Consider the following 16,745-nt stretch of genomic DNA (forward strand, 5'->3'; position numbering starts at 1 on the left):
TCCCCCAGCACTGCCCACCCTATCCTCTGCTCTCCCGCCCCCCCTCCACCTAGAACAACACGCATCCCATAACAAAGGGAGAAAAAAGGCACCTGAAGAGGAAACCTAAATACAAGACATTCACCCAGGTGTCAGATCTGCTGGGCTGTTCTTAGGGCATCTTGTGACCTATAGGAGCTGTCCATTAGCACTGGAGCCGCCCCAGCCCCACCCCAGCAGCCCAGCATCGTAGCACCATGTTCTTATCGCCTGTTGCCACCATATCCTTCTAGTTCAGACCAGTATCAAAGGCTCCAATCTAGGAGGATAAATGTGGGGGAAATGAGCAATGCCCACGGGACTTAGCAGTTACCTGCGCCTCACACAGGAAAAGCAGGGTATTCGAGAGCCGGGGTGTACCCTGCATGGGGGAGCGGAGATGGTGGGGGGGGCCTGTGCTTTAGGTGATGGGAATGGACATGACCCCATTTTGTGTCCATTTTTGTAAGCCTCCCCCTTGACCTCCAAAGAGGTAAGAACAGCAGCAAGAGACCGCCTTAGGCAAACAGCCATAAACAGGGTAAAAGGCATTTTCTCTCCCCCTAAAGCAGCACAGCTTAGTGGGATATAAGGTTGAAATGTCTTCAGTCGCTTGGGAAATGGGGTGACGGCACCTTATTCGCCCGTGACCCTGTTGAAGGATGGCATGCCCGTGTGTAACATCCTTCTGGAGTTTTAAATGCTCCCATCACAGCAGCTGGGACTGCGTCCCTTTCCCCGCCCGCAGCCTGAGAACGCGGACGCACAGATGAATGAAGCTATTTGTTCTGGGAATGACCTTAAATCTGCTCTTTGCTTTTACAAAAGTAAAACTTTGAAATTGAGAACGGTCGTGGCAACAGTGTCTGCCGTATGTCTTACACTCCAGCCCGGCTGCCCTGGGTGGGAAGCCGGCGGTCACCCCGCACTGCAGCCTGGGGTGTGCAGGAGGCGGGAGCTGAGCTTCACCCCCAAGGAGCTCAGCCAGCACTCCTGGCTGCTGACCGGGGTCCACAGCAGACAGGCGGGAGCCCCCCGGTTCATGTCCTGAAACAGTGATCCTGAGGTTAAGTGTGAGAGCCGGACACATGCTTAGAGTATATATCCCCTCCCTGCTGCGGGCCCTAAGGCCTCTGTTAGCCTCACCCCGGCAGCTCCTCGGAGCGAAATCACACCTAGACGGAGTAAGTAACTAAGAGAAAAAGAGGTGAACTATTTCTTATTGATAGGTGTTTTGCATTTTTTGAAGCATGGAAAGAATGGGATATTCTGCATTGCCTGGAGTCATAAAGATTCCAAACGAATAGCGACCTGCAGCGGAGATGGCCTCTGGTGAGTGCTGTGTGCGGCTGTCACCTCCACAGAGAGGCCGGGGGCCTGCCCGTGTGTCCGGCAGCTCCTCCCTGAACATCCTGACGCGGTTCCATTTGTGTACACCTGTCACCTGTGGTTCCATCTGTGCACACCTGTCACCTGTGGTTCCATTTGTGCACACCTGTCACCAGTATTATGTAGACGTCCACACAGGCATCTGCCGTATCGCTATGATGCATCAGTAATAAATAACGATGAGTTGATGTTCAAATAAATAAAGAGAGCCCGGCCGGCGTGGCTCCGTGGTTGAGCATCGACCTATGAACCAGGAGGTCACAGTTCAATTCCCAGTCAGGGCCCATGCCCAGGTTGCGGGCTGGATGCCCAGTGTGGGGTGTGCAGGAGGCAGTTGATCCATGATTCCCTCTCATCATTGATGTTTCTCTCTCTCCCCCTTCCTTTCTGAAGTCAATTTTTTAAAAATTAGCAATAAATAAATAATAACAAGGAGCCATTCATGGCTGCAAAGTGACAGCACTACCCGAGTAATAATTACAAGAGTGAGTGGCCTCCAAGAGGCTTGAAGGACTTTTCACAGAGTCTAGATGTTTCTCCGATTTTGGAGGGAGTGGTGGATCAGTGTTGCAGCAACTCAGGAGCTATCATGTGCTCTAGAAACGTCTTCACAGTTGGGGAGGGGCCATTATTTAGAAAAGGATAGGGATAAGGGAATTCATGTGGGAAATGCCTTTTTATAGAAGCTCAGTTCTCTGACCCCCTGTCTCAGAAATACATGCTTTCTCAGTTCTGTTAAGTCCTAGGGAAAGGTAGGTTTCCAAAATATACCATGCAAGGGAGAAATTGCCTTGGGGCTGAAATAATGTTTTAATCTGGTGATGCCCCCTCAGCTGCAGGGGTTGCTGTCTCTGACGGTGATACAGACACTCACGGTCGCTGGATTAGAGTCATTTGTCCCATCTTAGGTTTTGCTGTATAGGCACCACTTTTCTTATTCTCACTTTTTAATTTCAGTGGAAAAGACAGTACGTATGGAAACTAAAGTTCTTTACCGGGATATTAAAATTTTCAGAAATAACAATATTTGTGATATTTCCCTTGAAATAACTATTTGCAAATTGATACAGACCAAAATACGAAAAATGTGCCTACGTGTTTTTTGGTTGGGTGACACATGTCTGCTCAGGGCTGTATTTATTTGATGACTGAGCACAGTCAGTGACTAAACACTTATACGCATGGTCACCACACTACCTATACCCTCAGAAGTTCTGGTGGACCTAACAGTGTCTTAGAGGGTCTGTTCCAAAAACTTTTTAAAACCTGTAATACATTCGTTTATACAGATCTTACTTTTTTCTTTCTAAAGGAATCAGTAGCCCCTGCATAATGGTGCCATGTATATGGTATTGCAGTTAAAATATACAGGATCCTTTTAGGGAAAAGGGGGTCCTTCAAATTTCTACTTATATCACTTAGAGCATGCAGAGAACTATTAAAACCTGTACATCTTGGGCTTGGTATGATAGTACATGTAACCAGCATTAGAAATGAGTTATTTTAAATATAAATTTTGAAGCCGAATACCTAAGACATATGTCAGTTACATCATTATGGTTTAATATATATGTGTAACTTGTGCTTTTCCTCAATAAAAAAAATTCTATAAGAAGTCGTTTCTAAATAAAAATGTATCCCCTTTACGGGGTATAAGCAGATGACCATAATCAATAATATGTGGTGCAGATAACATTTACCCAGCCCCTTCGAATGTGCCCAGTGCCTGCAGCCAAGGTCCCTGTCCTAAAGGACTTGGGCTTGACTTACGCAATTCTTCGTCCCCTTGAACGAAGCGTTTGTGTGCTTCCTGTTGACACGTTGCACTCGGTTTCAGTATCATCCGAACCCTCGATGGGAGAGTGCTGCACAGGTACAAGCATCCCGCTGCCGTGTTCGGTTGTGATTGGAGCCAAAACAACAAGTGAGTATTTCCCCCCCGAAATCAGTGATAATTACACTTCTGAGATGTCAAATAACCACAAAGATTAATGTCACCCCAGGGGGAATACTCCTCACGCCTTAGGTAACATTCCCCTTGCCTAGCCTTGGCATTGCATATTGGGCCCGGGTGTCTTTTCATCTCATGACTTGTCTTTATATGATTTAGAAACATCAATTCCCTGCTTTCAAAACAACTTCCTGATGCTTCAGGATAAAGTGTGTGGCTGACTAATGAAACATATAAGTCAGTCCCGTCTATAGGGTGGCCCCCAAAAATGTATACACACACTTTGAATCATTTGAAGGCCGTGTTTATTAAAATGCATGTCATTTTCAAAATTGAGCAATCAACTCTCAAAGTGATACCTTCTTGTAGCTCTGTGTTCTTAGCCAAACACTGTATTCAATACACAAATTCCTTTGTGTCTGACCAACATAATCTCATTTCTCAGTTTCATAGGCTTAATAGGCATTTGACAGTTGAAATTAAAATTAGTGACTAATGCAATATGCTTTGTTGGCTAAGAAAGCTTTTCTTTTCAAAAGGTCCTTCATACTTAACTATTATGCTCACTACCAAGCCTGCCTAATAAATTTTATTTTTCAAGATCTTTTAAAAATATTCCAATTGCTGTATTCATGTTCTACTTAGCATGTTAGGAGATAAGTGAGAAACACCTTGAATTTATAAAAGTTTATTCATAAGGTATTGCTGAATATTAATTTTGATGCCTGTATGTACACTCTTTGCATGTTTATTATTTCATTTCTAAGATTTTATACTTATGTATCTGTGTGTGTGTATGTATACATATATATATTCATTAATACATATAAATATTTGTATTATGCAAATGATATTGAAACCAGCCCAAGTATCAGTGGGCTTGGGCAGATGTAACCTGCACATTTACAGATGAGCATGCCCATTTGAAAACTGGTGTATTTCTTCACATAGGACTATATAAGTACAGTTGTTATAACCCCTGTGACAAAGGTCAGCTCCCTGCAGTTCGAGGCCTGTGCCCTGTGATGTGGGCTCTTGGCCTCTAGGGGTGGGAACTGCTTATGGTGGAAGGGCTGTTCTGATGGGCCCAGCATCCCACCGTCTGCCCAGGACTCAGACTCCCTTTGGAAACAGCATCCCAAGCATGACCACTGGGCATAAGCAGTTGCTTAGCTCACTCTCACGCTCTTGAGAATGTGGAACGAGATCATTTAAAGATCAAATCCACATATTCTAGTAGGTCCTTCGTTGCCTCCAGCAGTTAGAGCGTCTCACGCTCAAAAGAGAATCGGCAGACGGGCTGTGACTCACCCCAGATGGACAGCCCTGGTTTGGGGGTGATCCCAGCGGGCCTCCCCAGGGGACTACTGCTTGACCCAGGTCACCGCAGAATCCACCAGAGGGCCGGGCGGGTGTCATTAACAATCTGCTTACCCGCAAGCAAGCACATCTCCATCACTCACCACTGGGGACCCGTCCTCAGAACCAGTAGTTCTGAGAAATAGTCAAGAAGTTCTCAATCTGGACATTTTGAAAAAGAACACATCGAAATATAGATGCCGTTATCTCAGATCTAAGATGAATAAAATAAAAATGTAACTGGTTAAAGGGGAACAGTAAGAGAGAGGGCAGCTTCTGCAAATTATGTTTTTACTTATGTAAGATGTTAGTCTCACTTCACTAAGGAAGCAAACACTTCTACTGTTAGAAGTTAGAACTGTGTGCGTTTTAAAATTGTCAGCAACAAGGAACATGACATCTTTCATACTTTCCTATTTCCATGGGCCACCGATGGCCTTTCAGAGACATGATAGCCACTGGCTGTGAAGACAGCGGCGTCCGCGTCTACTACGCGGCCACCAGCTCGGACCAGCCGCTGAAGGTGTTCAGCGGGCACACGGCCAAGGTGTTCCACGTGCGCTGGTCGCCCCTGCGGGAGGGCATCCTCTGCAGCGGCTCTGATGACGGGTACGTGGCTTTGGATCCGAATTTCCTGGTCCATTTGTCTGAGCCAAGTGGTGGGGAAATGTGTTAAATGTGCACTTAACATGTTGGCAGTTAACAAGCACCTAACTGCATTCAACCAGAGGTAAATTAAATGTTGCTGTGCTTATATTATCATCAGTCACGATTTCTATTTTCTTACTTATTTTACTTCACTGTGGATGCTTGTTCCTATCTCACTAGTAACAACGTTAATAGGAACAAAATGTTAAAAGGATCTGTTGGGAAAGGGTAAACAATCAGAAACGAGTCTGTAAAAGACAGAGAAGAGTTCATGTTAGCATTGTTCACATGTCGTGGAAAACAAGCGACTGTTTTCACTGAGAAGGGATGAAAGAAGAGGGATGTGTGCATGAAGAAAAGAGCTGTAACAGGAGTGATTTAACGTTTTGGGGCATTGTGGACGTTTCTGAAATCTGGTCTGTATTTTATGTTCAAACAAGGCTGTTTTGCATAATACAATTTGGTCACTATTGAATAGGAGATAAATTTAAGTAAGGATGATGATCTTCATGCAAGTAAAAGTCATAATATACAGTCACCTCAGGTCTAATATTGAAAATTAAATATTTTATTCTTGAAATTTTGGAATCAATCCAAATTTAATAATAACAATAATCGTGGTGTTTCTATGAGTTATCACCAGTCTCTTAATAAGGACTCTAGTCTAAATTATATAACACATGAGAAAAAGTATAATCTTCAAATGTCTAAGCAGTATTTGTCAGAAAGACAGCAGTAAGCATGTAACTGACTTATGGTTTTGAAAGTTGAAAGACTGTGCTGAATTCTGGCTATCGGTCCTCCTAGTAGTCAGATAGGTGATGTTTGTACCTAACACGCTACCTAGCACCTTTACGTAAAAGTCAGAATCGTTGGGAAATCGTTAATTGCCAGTGTCCTTATTCCAGAATTCACAGGTACTGTGCTTCAACCTGGAAGCCCGCTCTCCTTATGTGCAGGGGGCCACAAACATGCTTTTCTTATGTTAAAAACACACACACACACACACACACACACACACACACACACACACACACACATTAGGACTTCAATGCCTGATGTTTGCCTAATCTCACTGATGTCCTGAAAGCAAGGACACCTGTGCTAGCGCCCCCTATGGTAACTATAAAGTATTTTGAAACCAATCACTTTAATATAGTCTTACAGCTCTAGCCAGTTTGGCTCAATGGATAGAGCATTGGCCTGCGGACTGAAGGGTCCTGGGTTTGATTCCAGTTAAGGGCACATGCCCAGGTGTGGGCTCAATCCTCAGTAGCAGGTATTCAGGAGGCAGCTGAGCAATGATTCTCTCTCATCCTTGATGTTTTCTGTCTCTCCCTCCTTCTCTGAAATCAATAAAAATATGTTTTAAAAAATTAATATAGTCTTATCTATGAAGGTGTGATATCAAACAAAACAATTTAAATATATGTAAGAAATCAGCACCCAAAAGTATATTTTGATACGCCTGGATACACTGTGCTGTCCTAGGATAAGGGGGAGAGAAGAAGTCTTTTTATAGAAAGCAGAATAGATATGCCGTAAAGAAATACAAATATATAATGTGTCTCCTTTGTAGTGTAATGTAATATTTGAAGTATCAATAGTTTGGTATCAGCAGATTGATATAAATCTGTGACTAAAAAATTAGTATGAATTGTCTAAGCAAAGTTGACATTTGGGGGAATCTTAAGTTGATTTTTAGTTCAAATTTTATTTTAGTAACAATTGTACTTTGTTTAATCAGTAGATTCAAGTCATATCATGAATCCAGTTATATTTAAATTTTGTAATGATCTGAGAGTGATTCCACACTGAATAAGCAACTTATTATGGTGACTGATATAATCATAAATTTGAATTGATTTTTCAGGTAATATCCATTGCCATATATACAGTATTTTCATGATTTACAAAAAATTTAAGTGTTCTTAAATTGTCGTATCCATGTTATTACTCATATTTTTCTTTGGTTTTATCTGTTCTGGGTATTTCATTTTAAGAAATAAATTCTTTAAACATATAAACTGTGAAATAGTACATTTAGTATCATTAGCAAATGACCAGTAAAAGTCAGGAGAAAAAATACTCTGTATTGCAGTACGCTAACGCTAGCCTAATTATTCATTTCCAACTTTTACGAATAAGAGATTCTTAGCATATCTTGAAACATAAAATGCTTTTATAATATACTGAGAAGTAATTGATGTGCTCCAATAAGAATATGTTAATATTTTAGGTAACTGATAACTCAAATCGTATTAGACCCATAATGTTCTGTTCCAGTTCTGTCCGCATCTGGGATTATACTCAAGATGCCTGCATCAGTGTTCTCAGTGGGCACTCCGGCCCCGTGCGGGGGCTGGTGTGGAACCCGGAGATCCCGTACCTCCTCGTCTCCGGCAGCTGGGACTACACGGTGAGGGTGTGGGACACGCGCGAGGGGACGTGCCTGGACACCGTGTGCGATCATGGCGCAGATGTGTATGGTAAAGTGCTCCTCACGCTTTTACACTGTGCCCTCTTCCTGGTGACTCTCGTTTCTGAGCAGTGTGGTGTTTTTAAGACGTTTTACACTGTTTCATTTTAAAACAACATTCTCATTAGAAACCAGACAGACAATAAAAGCATCATCAGAAATTTGCAGAATATAACTTTTGTTTACATGGTGGTGTCTTTACCTGCAGGTGTACTTGTGTTTACACACACACACACACACACACCCATGCACATATTTGCATGTGTGGCTTGGATTTTTCTTCCTCTCTTACCATCGGTCCAGGAGTAAGTTATAAAACAGGAAATCAGTAATGAAGTAGATATAACTTATTCAGCCACTCCTCTACCGCCAGGATATGCAGAGTGGTGTTTTGTGTTTTAATATTATTGAGTTGGGTATGGAAAATCAGATATCTTATCTTTTGCACATCTTTACTCTCATTTGCAGCACCAACACCCTAATGGGCCTAAGTAGGTCAGTTACGATGGCCAAAACGATTCCTGGAAGAAAGTAGCCCTAAGCCAGCCATGTGTGTCCATGTGCTTCAGCCCAATGGCCTTTTAATTGAGGCAGCGCAGGACTGAGCGTGAGAGGGAATGGCACTTCTGGACATTTTAAATCAAAAGGGCCCCGTCCTTGTAGCTAGAACTTCCACGGAGTCACAGATTGCTGTGTGCTGCATTGGTATTAATAAACTGAGATATAATTTCAACATTTTCATCCAAGGCTGTTTGCTTTCCCATAACTATTCCATTTATAAAGCGTGTCCCAAAATTCACGCAAGATTTGAATTTTGCGTGAACATTAACAACAACAAAAAATAAAAGCCTAATTTTACTTGGTTTATTGAATCAGATTCTAATATCTGTTGCCCTTTGATTTCAATCCCTTCAATTTGATAAGCATTACCAAGTACCGATGATGGCCCAGGAGCGGGGACAACGAAGACCACGATTTTGCCTATGTGCCAGCAAAGCCGTGGAGGCCATTTACCCAATGTGCTATTCCGTACATAACCCTATACTGTAGACTTTATGAATCAATAAGAAATTTACAGTTTTTAATTATAAACCTGTGTTTTCTATCAAAATTACTTCTAGCATGAATTTTGGGACGCTCTTTAGCCATTATTCACGGGATGTGCTGAGTAAGTTATTCCATTCTTACAGTATTTTCAGTCAAGATAGAAGCATTTCTTCAAAACGCCAATCCTGTGTGCGTTCGCTGAGGTCCACGTAGATAAAAAATATCTCCAATGCTGACTCCAGTTCACACCGTTTCTTCTTCCTTCAGGTTTAACGTGCCACCCGAGCCGCCCCTTCACCATGGCCTCCTGCTCCCGGGACTCCACCGTGAGGCTGTGGTCACTGGCACCTTTAATCACCCCTTTACAGATTGGCATCCTGGCGGACAGACCGTGGAAGGAAATTATCGGGAACACTGGTACTGACACTATGCATGTGGCAGCTTTGTATTTTTACTTATTTATTTATATATTTACTTTTAAATGTGTTTTTATTGATTTCAGAGAAGGGAGAGGGAGAGAGAGAGAGAAACATCAATGATGAGAATCATTGATCGGCTGCCTCCTGCACGCCCCCTACTGGGGATGGAGCCTACAACTAGGGCATGTGCCCAGTCTGGGAATGGAACTGCGACCTCCTGGTTCATAGGTCGACACTCAACCTCTGAGCCACACCAGTCGGGCCAGATTTTTATTTTTGACTCAAATTTCCCGACAGTCTTTCCTCACTGAGTGATGTCTGTTCTCCAGATGACGCCATCCTGCGAGGCTCACCCCCTGTGCTGTGCGGCAAAGTGTCGAGGGACATTAAACAGGAAATAGAGAAGCTGGGTGGACACCCGCGTGGGAAGAAGCTCAGGTGGTTTTCGGAGTGTTTGTCCGTGAGTATGACAGGGATGAGGTGTGAGCATTTCCCTTTGCCCCAAAATGGATCGTCACAGCCGTGGTCACGAAGTCATCACATGTTTACACGTGTCATGGGTTCCCTGCGTCCCTCTGAACATGCCTGCACAGTGTGAGGAAGCAAGTGAAGCCAGACGCAGGCGGTGGGAGGCGGCGTGGCTGTTCCCTTGTTAGTGCTGTTCCAATGTGCCTGCGTGTGTGAAGGTGCGGCGTGCTGCGGGTTTCTCTCTCCTGAGCACATCTCTGGCTGTTGACTCTGCATCCACGGTTAGCCTCCAGGTGGCAGTGACAACCTGTGGAACTTGGTGGCCGTGATCAAAGGGCAGGATGACAGCTTGCTTCCTCAGAACTACTGCAAAGGCGTCATGCACCTGAAGCACCTGCTGAAGTTCCGCACGGTGAGTGCAGTGGCACCCAGGAGGGCTCTGGCAGGAAGGAGTTGTGCGTTCTCACTATCCTATATAATAAAACCCTAATATGCAAATCAACCAAACGGCAGAATGACTGGTCGCTATGACGCACACTCACCACCAGGGGCAGACGCTCAATGCAGGAGCTGCCCCCTGATGGTCAGTGTGCTCCCACAGGGGGAGCACCGCTCAGCCAGAAGCCGGGCTCATGGCTGGCGAGCAACAAGAACCCCTCTGGGGATAGCCAGCAGTCAGACATCCCCCAAGGGATCCCAGACTGTGAGAAGGCACAGGCCTGGCTGAGGGACTCCTCTCCCCCGGTGCACAAATGTTGTGCACCGGGCCTCTAGTTAAAAATATAAAGATTATTTTAAAATTTTATGTAATTAGAGTTAGTCGACTGATATACGTGAATGTTGGAGATAAATCTTCAGTAAAACCAAGCATGAGAGTCTGACCATGAGAGCAGGAATTTCCTGAGAACCGAGGAGGCAGCCGTAGTTCTCATAAGTCAAACTTTGCGAAATCCCGAAGGTCACCTGGACCTGCTCGCAATGCTTCCCATTCACCCTGCAACCAGGCGACGGGATGTGGGGGCCACGCTGGGTCTGGTCTCAGGGGCCTGAAAGGCTGTCTTCTGAGCCACGTCTTATTAAACTGATGGTAGTGAATTGTAATGCAGAAGCATTGGTTATCTCACACCTGGTGATCTGCGGTACCCACCACACCCCAGGCCTGGGCCCGGAAAGAGAAGTAGCTCTTAGGTCTGCAGTGAAAGGTTCGCAGGGAACTTACCTGTCAGCAGGGAGGGAATTGCACACAGCTAGACACGTCTGACTGCCACAGTTCCCTGTTGGCTGTACAGGTGCCAGTTCGAGGAAGCTGGTAATTTAGCTTCTGTCAGCGGCCATCTTATGCCTCTTCATCACGGCTGCCTCTCCCTCACTGCCTCCCGGCTCCGGGGCCTCTGTAGCCATAACCTCGGAGCTTTAGGGACAGTGGGAGTTCGCCTGTACCACCCACCCCAGGCCCCAGGCTCCATCCCCACCGCCCTGTGAGCGAGGCTGCCTCCTTTAGAGGGGAGTGTGGTTCTCAGTGCCTGCTCCCCAGTGCCGGGTGCTGATGAGCTGCGTGTCCACAGAGCGCTCTTGGGCAGGTGCATCCCCCGCGCTTGTGTCACCCAGTTCAGGAGAAAGGTCTTTTCTTCGCCGCAGTCTGAAGCCCAGGAGCTGACCACAGTCAAGATGTCCAAGTTCGGAGGGGGCATCGGCGCGCCGACCACGGAGGAGAGGCTGAAGGAGGCCGCGGACATACACCTGAGGCTTGGGCAGATCCAGCGCTACTGCGAGCTCATGGTGGAGCTGGGCGAGGTGAGGGGCCGGCGGGGCGACATGCGCGAGTCTAGCAGCGGGCGGTCTTGGGTAGTTAGGGGCTGTGAAGCTGGCCTTTCTCCGGATCTCGCTGGTCCTCGGTCCCTCAAGTGTCTGCCATCCCAGGGGGTCCTGGGCTCGGGGACCTGCTGGACACGCATTTCCCACCCCAGGCCCCAGTCAGAAACCCTGGGTGGGAGCCAGGCACCTGAGCTTTTGTTTTGTTTAATATATTTTTATTGAGGGGGAGAGAGAGAGAGAAACATCAATGATGAGAGAGGTCATTGATCGGCTGCCTCCTGCACGCCCCACACGGGGGATCAAGCCCACCACCCAGGCCTGTGCCCTGTGGGATGAGAATCTTGACCTCCTGGTTCATAGATGGACACTCAACCACTGAGCCACGCCTGCCGGGCTGATCCGAGCTTTGACAGGCCCTCCCGGGGCCTCTCGAGCAGGAGGAAGTGTGAGAACCACTGCCCCAGGCTGGACTCTGATCCCCGAAGAAGCATCCCCGTTGGCTAACTTGCCCCGTGGGTTCCCTCGCGAGTGCTGGTTGTCATAACTCAGTCCCGCACTGGCCAGAGTGCCCACTGAGGGTCATCTGATAGCACAGCCTGATTTTAAAGAGGGCTGAGCTCAGCAGTTCCCATGAGAGGTTCGGATGAAGCTGCCCTGGGAAAATCCTGCACCGGGGCCTGCACTGGACGGTGGGCGGGGACCGGCAGAGCAAAAGGGGGCGGGCTCTGTTCCTTGACCCGGGGGCTGGTTACATGAGTGTAGCCAGGGTGGAAACGTACTGAGCTTTTCATTTTCCTACGTGTGTATTTACTCCAACAAAATTCCCCCACCCCACCAGAAAACAAAAACAGACAACTAAGATGATGTGGATTCGTTTCATACTTGATCATTTTTCTAAATGTCTAAGGTAATTAATTTCATAGTTACCATGATGACAACATACAAGTAAATACAATTTATAAAAATGAGTAAGCAATAATATAAAGCTAAGCAATAGTTTTAATTAAATATGTCAAGATGAAGTTGAATGCACCTTTTAATTGCTTCATACTTTAGAGACAATTACTTCCTGACCTTAAATAATAAAATGTGTCATTTAAAAGCATTGTTGAAAGGCGCTGCAAATTAAAAAGTGTTTAATCTAGGAGCAGTGTAAAGGTTTTACTTCTGAAGAAGTACAGATATGACCTAAAAGTTACTTTTTTAACAGGGCACTACTAGAAAGAATAGTATCTATCAAAAGCCAAAGAGAAAATAAATAAATTTTGATAGAACAGTATAATTCTTTATCTTTATGAATTTTTTATTTTGGTATATATAATTTAAAACTATATTTAATTCAAATTTAATTAAAGATCCTTTACTCAGGTGCAGTTTTATCGATAGACTAATGATCTAGAAACTGTGCTTAAAATCCTTTAGAAATATGGGTGTCCTTACAATTGTTCATCATCACCTCCTTACAGATCGCTTATTCCTGCAAGGCTAGTACTATGAGGTTAGAAAAGCATTTAATCTTTTCACTTACAAGACCTGTTTTTATTGAAAGAGCTTGGTGACATTAATTTAATCTACATTTCAACTTCTTTTTTCCATTTCTTCCTATTAGAGTGTAGTTAAATTTCCCTTTAAACATACTTAAATTCCCTTTCTTAGGTAACATGATTATAAATTATATATTTAAAATTACCTGATTGCCCTGACTGGTTTGGGTCAGTGGATAGAGCATCAGCCTGCGGACTGAGAGGTCCCGGGTTCGATTCCGGTCAAGGGCATGTACCTTGGTTGCGGGCACATCCCCAGTAGGAGGTGTGCGAGAGGCAGCTGATCGATGTTTCTCTCCCATCGATGTTTCTAGCTCTCTATCCCTCTCCCTTCCTCTCTGTAAAAAAATCAATAAAATATATTAAAAAAATAAAATAAAATTACCTGATTTTTACATTAATTGTAGGCTAATTACCGAGTTTATAGCTTTAATTGCAGTAGAGCTCTGTTTTGAAAAGCCTTCATTAAAACGAAATTTTGCACTCTGTCTGGTGGCTCCGTTGGTTGGAGTATCATCCCGTGCACGGGAAAGGTCGTGAGTTAGGTTCCCAGTCAAGGCACACACCTAGGTTGTTGTGCACATACCTCAGAGGCAACTGATCGATGTCTGTCTCTCACATTGATGCTTCTCTTCCTCTCCCTCCCTCGCCCTCTAAAAATCAATTAAAAAACATATCCTTGGGTGAGGATTAAAAAATGTTTTAAATAAAATGAAGTTTTGATTTATGTAGTGATCTTTCAGAATATTTTTTCCTCACTTCCCTTCCAGACTTGAATATACTCCATATTTTTTTTTTATTGATTTCAGAGCGGAAGGGAGAGGGAGAGAGAGAGAGATAGAAACATCAATGATGAGAAAGAATCATTGAAAGTCTGCCTCCTGCACACCCCTACTGGGGATTGAGCCTGCAACCCAGGCATGTGCCCTTGACCGGAATCGAACCCGGGACCCTTCAGTCCGCAGGCCGACACTCTATCCGCTGAGCCACACCAGCCAGGGCTGAACACCGTATTTTTAAATCACAGTCACAGTCAGCCGTGGTTGAGCAATGAGCTTCTTTATTAGCAGCCTAATATTTCAATATGAAGACTGGTGTTACCAATTGTAAAGGAAGAATTTACAATAAATATAATTTATAAAAATGAATAGGGAAAGAGACATCAAAAGAAACACCAGGCCTGAAAGTGAGGGAAGGCTTTGGTCTTGTTAAACATAACAGTGAAATAACATCTCAGTGAAAATTATTTTGAATGTAGAACATAAAATACCACAGAACAAATTACTCTGGTGTTGTGTTGGACGATGAGTTATATATTTTTCAAACTAAAAACCCTAGTTACTATCCCTCCCCCACTATCACCTTCTTTCTGTCTTCCTCCCCCTCTTCCTAGCTCTTGTCTCTCTGTCTAATACTAGTTTGGGATTTTCCCTGCTAAATAATACAATTTACATGTCATTCATTTTAAAACTAGAGGTTTGATGCATGAAATTTGTGCAAGGGACTCGGCCCTCATAGCTGTGGTGGCTTGCCTAGGTCCTCATACCCTGCCTTCATCCAGAAGGTTGTCCAGAAGGACATTTGTCCGGAAGGTCATTTGGCTGTCTGGTCTAATTAGCATATTAAGCTTTTATTATTATAGACTAGAGGCCTAATGCATGAAAATGGTGCAAGAGTAGGCCTTCCTTCCCCTGGATGTTGGCACTGGCTTTCCTCTGGCACCCAAGACCCAGACTTTCATTGCAGCCCTGGCTTCATCAGGAAGGTCATCTGGAAGGATGTCTGGTCTAATTAGCATATTAGGCTTTTATTATATAGGATATAGTAATATTTATACTCTGTGGGATGGATGAGATAGAATGGAAAAGTAATCCTGGAAATGCTCACACTCTAAATACACTCTAAAATCTTGTTTCATAAATACAAGTTCATTAAAGAACAAGTCTGCTGGGCGTGAGACTTTGCGTCAGAACGCTGTGTTTCTGCTCTTCTCCCCCTGCTGCAGTGGGACAAAGCCTTGTCCGTGGCACCAGGCGTCTCGGTGAAGTACTGGAGGAAGTTAACGCAGAGGTAAGGCCGTCGGTGTCCCAGAGCCCTTCCAAATATGTTAGCATGGGAACAACAGGTGAAGAGGACGGCAGCTTGTGAGATTTATACTTTATGTTCTTTTAAATAATAACTGAATTCCATGTCTTCTGACACAATAAACTAATTGGTTACAAGTCATTTTGCTGCTCTTATGTTTGACCTGACATCTGATAAAGTAATTGGAAGGCCAATTTCCCATGTCAGTGGATGAAATGACAGGTCCATAAACATGCTCACTGGTGGCTGTGTTGCTATTGAAAGGTAAGTGGTGAGATTTTCTGAAGGTTCCCAGATGTTTGTGGAATGCTTCCTCTGTAATCTCAGAAACTCTCTCAGCAGACACTCATCCCCACCTTTTCCTCTCCAGGGAACTTAGGGAGGAGCAGGTGGTCAAGGAGAGTGTCAACACCAACCAAGCTTAACTAGGTGTCCTTGCTTACGAATGTCATAAACAAGATTTTTTTTCTAAGATGTATTCGCTTTCTAGGGCTGCCATAACAACGCACCACAAGCGAGGGGGTTTGGAACAACGGAAATGCATTCCGTCCCAGTTCCGGAGCCAGAGGTCTGACATCAGGTCACTGGCAGGGGTGGTTCCTGCGAGGGCTCTGAGAAAGAATCAGATCCACGCCTCCTCCCAGCACCCGGTGGGGGCCAGCAGTCCTTGGCTTGCAGACACATCACTCCAACCTCTGCCTGTCTTCACACGGCATTGTTCTTGCGTGTCCCTGTGCCCAAATTCCCCTCTTTTTATAAGGACATGACCCATATCATATTTAGGGTCTGTCTTCACCCCTAGCCCACTATAACCCTATTGTAATTAATTACATTGACACCCTATTTCCAAATAAGGTAACATTCACAGAAACCATGGGTCAGAATGTCAACATATCTTTTTGGGGGACACATTTTAACTTGCAACATAAGACTATTCTCCATTCATTCATTCATTCGCTCAACAAATATTTATTTAGTGCTTATTATGTGTTAATCACTGAGCTAGGCCTATAGAATACTGTTTGATGAGTATTTACTTTATATCTGGCATTAAAAATAAAACCTTTTCATTTATATTTCATGGTACATGATTTGTAATAAAATTGAATTGCACCTCCCATTCCTTATAAAAAGAGGGGAATTTGGGCACAGGGACACGCAAGAACAATGCCGTGTGAAGACAGGCAGAGGTTGGAGTGATGTGTCTGCAAGCCAAGGACTGCTGGCCCCCACCGGGTGCTGGGAGGAGGCGTGGATCTGATTCCTTCTCAGAGCCCTCGCAGGAACCACCCCTGCCAGTGACCTGATGTCAGACCTCTGGCTCCGGAACTGGGACGTGAAGCCTGGAGCACGACGGGAGTAACGCATTGGCCATGGAGGCAGGGTCCCCAGCACCTGCTCTCCCAGCTGTGAGCTCAGCAGCAGGCAGCCCCGCCTCCGCTAGTGGCTCCCTCCCCTAAGGTCCAAGATCCAAGGAATTCTCGGGTCCTCCCTATGGTCCTGAGCGCTACTCCTCCCACCGA

The 16,745-nt window shown here is 44.8% G+C and overlaps 1 protein-coding gene across 1 annotated transcript in view; it reads left to right on the forward strand.

The window, feature by feature from the left end:
- Positions 1-16,745, forward strand: part of WDR17 (WD repeat domain 17) — a 92,102-nt gene that overhangs the window by 58,830 nt on the left and 16,527 nt on the right. The window contains exons 10-18 of the mRNA XM_015569759.1: positions 1,268-1,350; positions 3,245-3,331; positions 5,162-5,326; positions 7,652-7,854; positions 9,159-9,308; positions 9,640-9,770; positions 10,065-10,190; positions 11,417-11,572; positions 15,143-15,207. Coding sequence (XP_015425245.1) covers positions 1,268-1,350; positions 3,245-3,331; positions 5,162-5,326; positions 7,652-7,854; positions 9,159-9,308; positions 9,640-9,770; positions 10,065-10,190; positions 11,417-11,572; positions 15,143-15,207 — 1,166 coding nt within the window. The remainder of the gene's footprint in view (positions 1-1,267; positions 1,351-3,244; positions 3,332-5,161; positions 5,327-7,651; positions 7,855-9,158; positions 9,309-9,639; positions 9,771-10,064; positions 10,191-11,416; positions 11,573-15,142; positions 15,208-16,745) is intronic.

The sequence above is a fragment of the Myotis davidii genome, unplaced genomic scaffold (assembly GCF_000327345.1).
Source record: "Myotis davidii unplaced genomic scaffold, ASM32734v1 scaffold184, whole genome shotgun sequence".
Lineage (NCBI taxonomy): Eukaryota > Metazoa > Chordata > Mammalia > Chiroptera > Vespertilionidae > Myotis > Myotis davidii.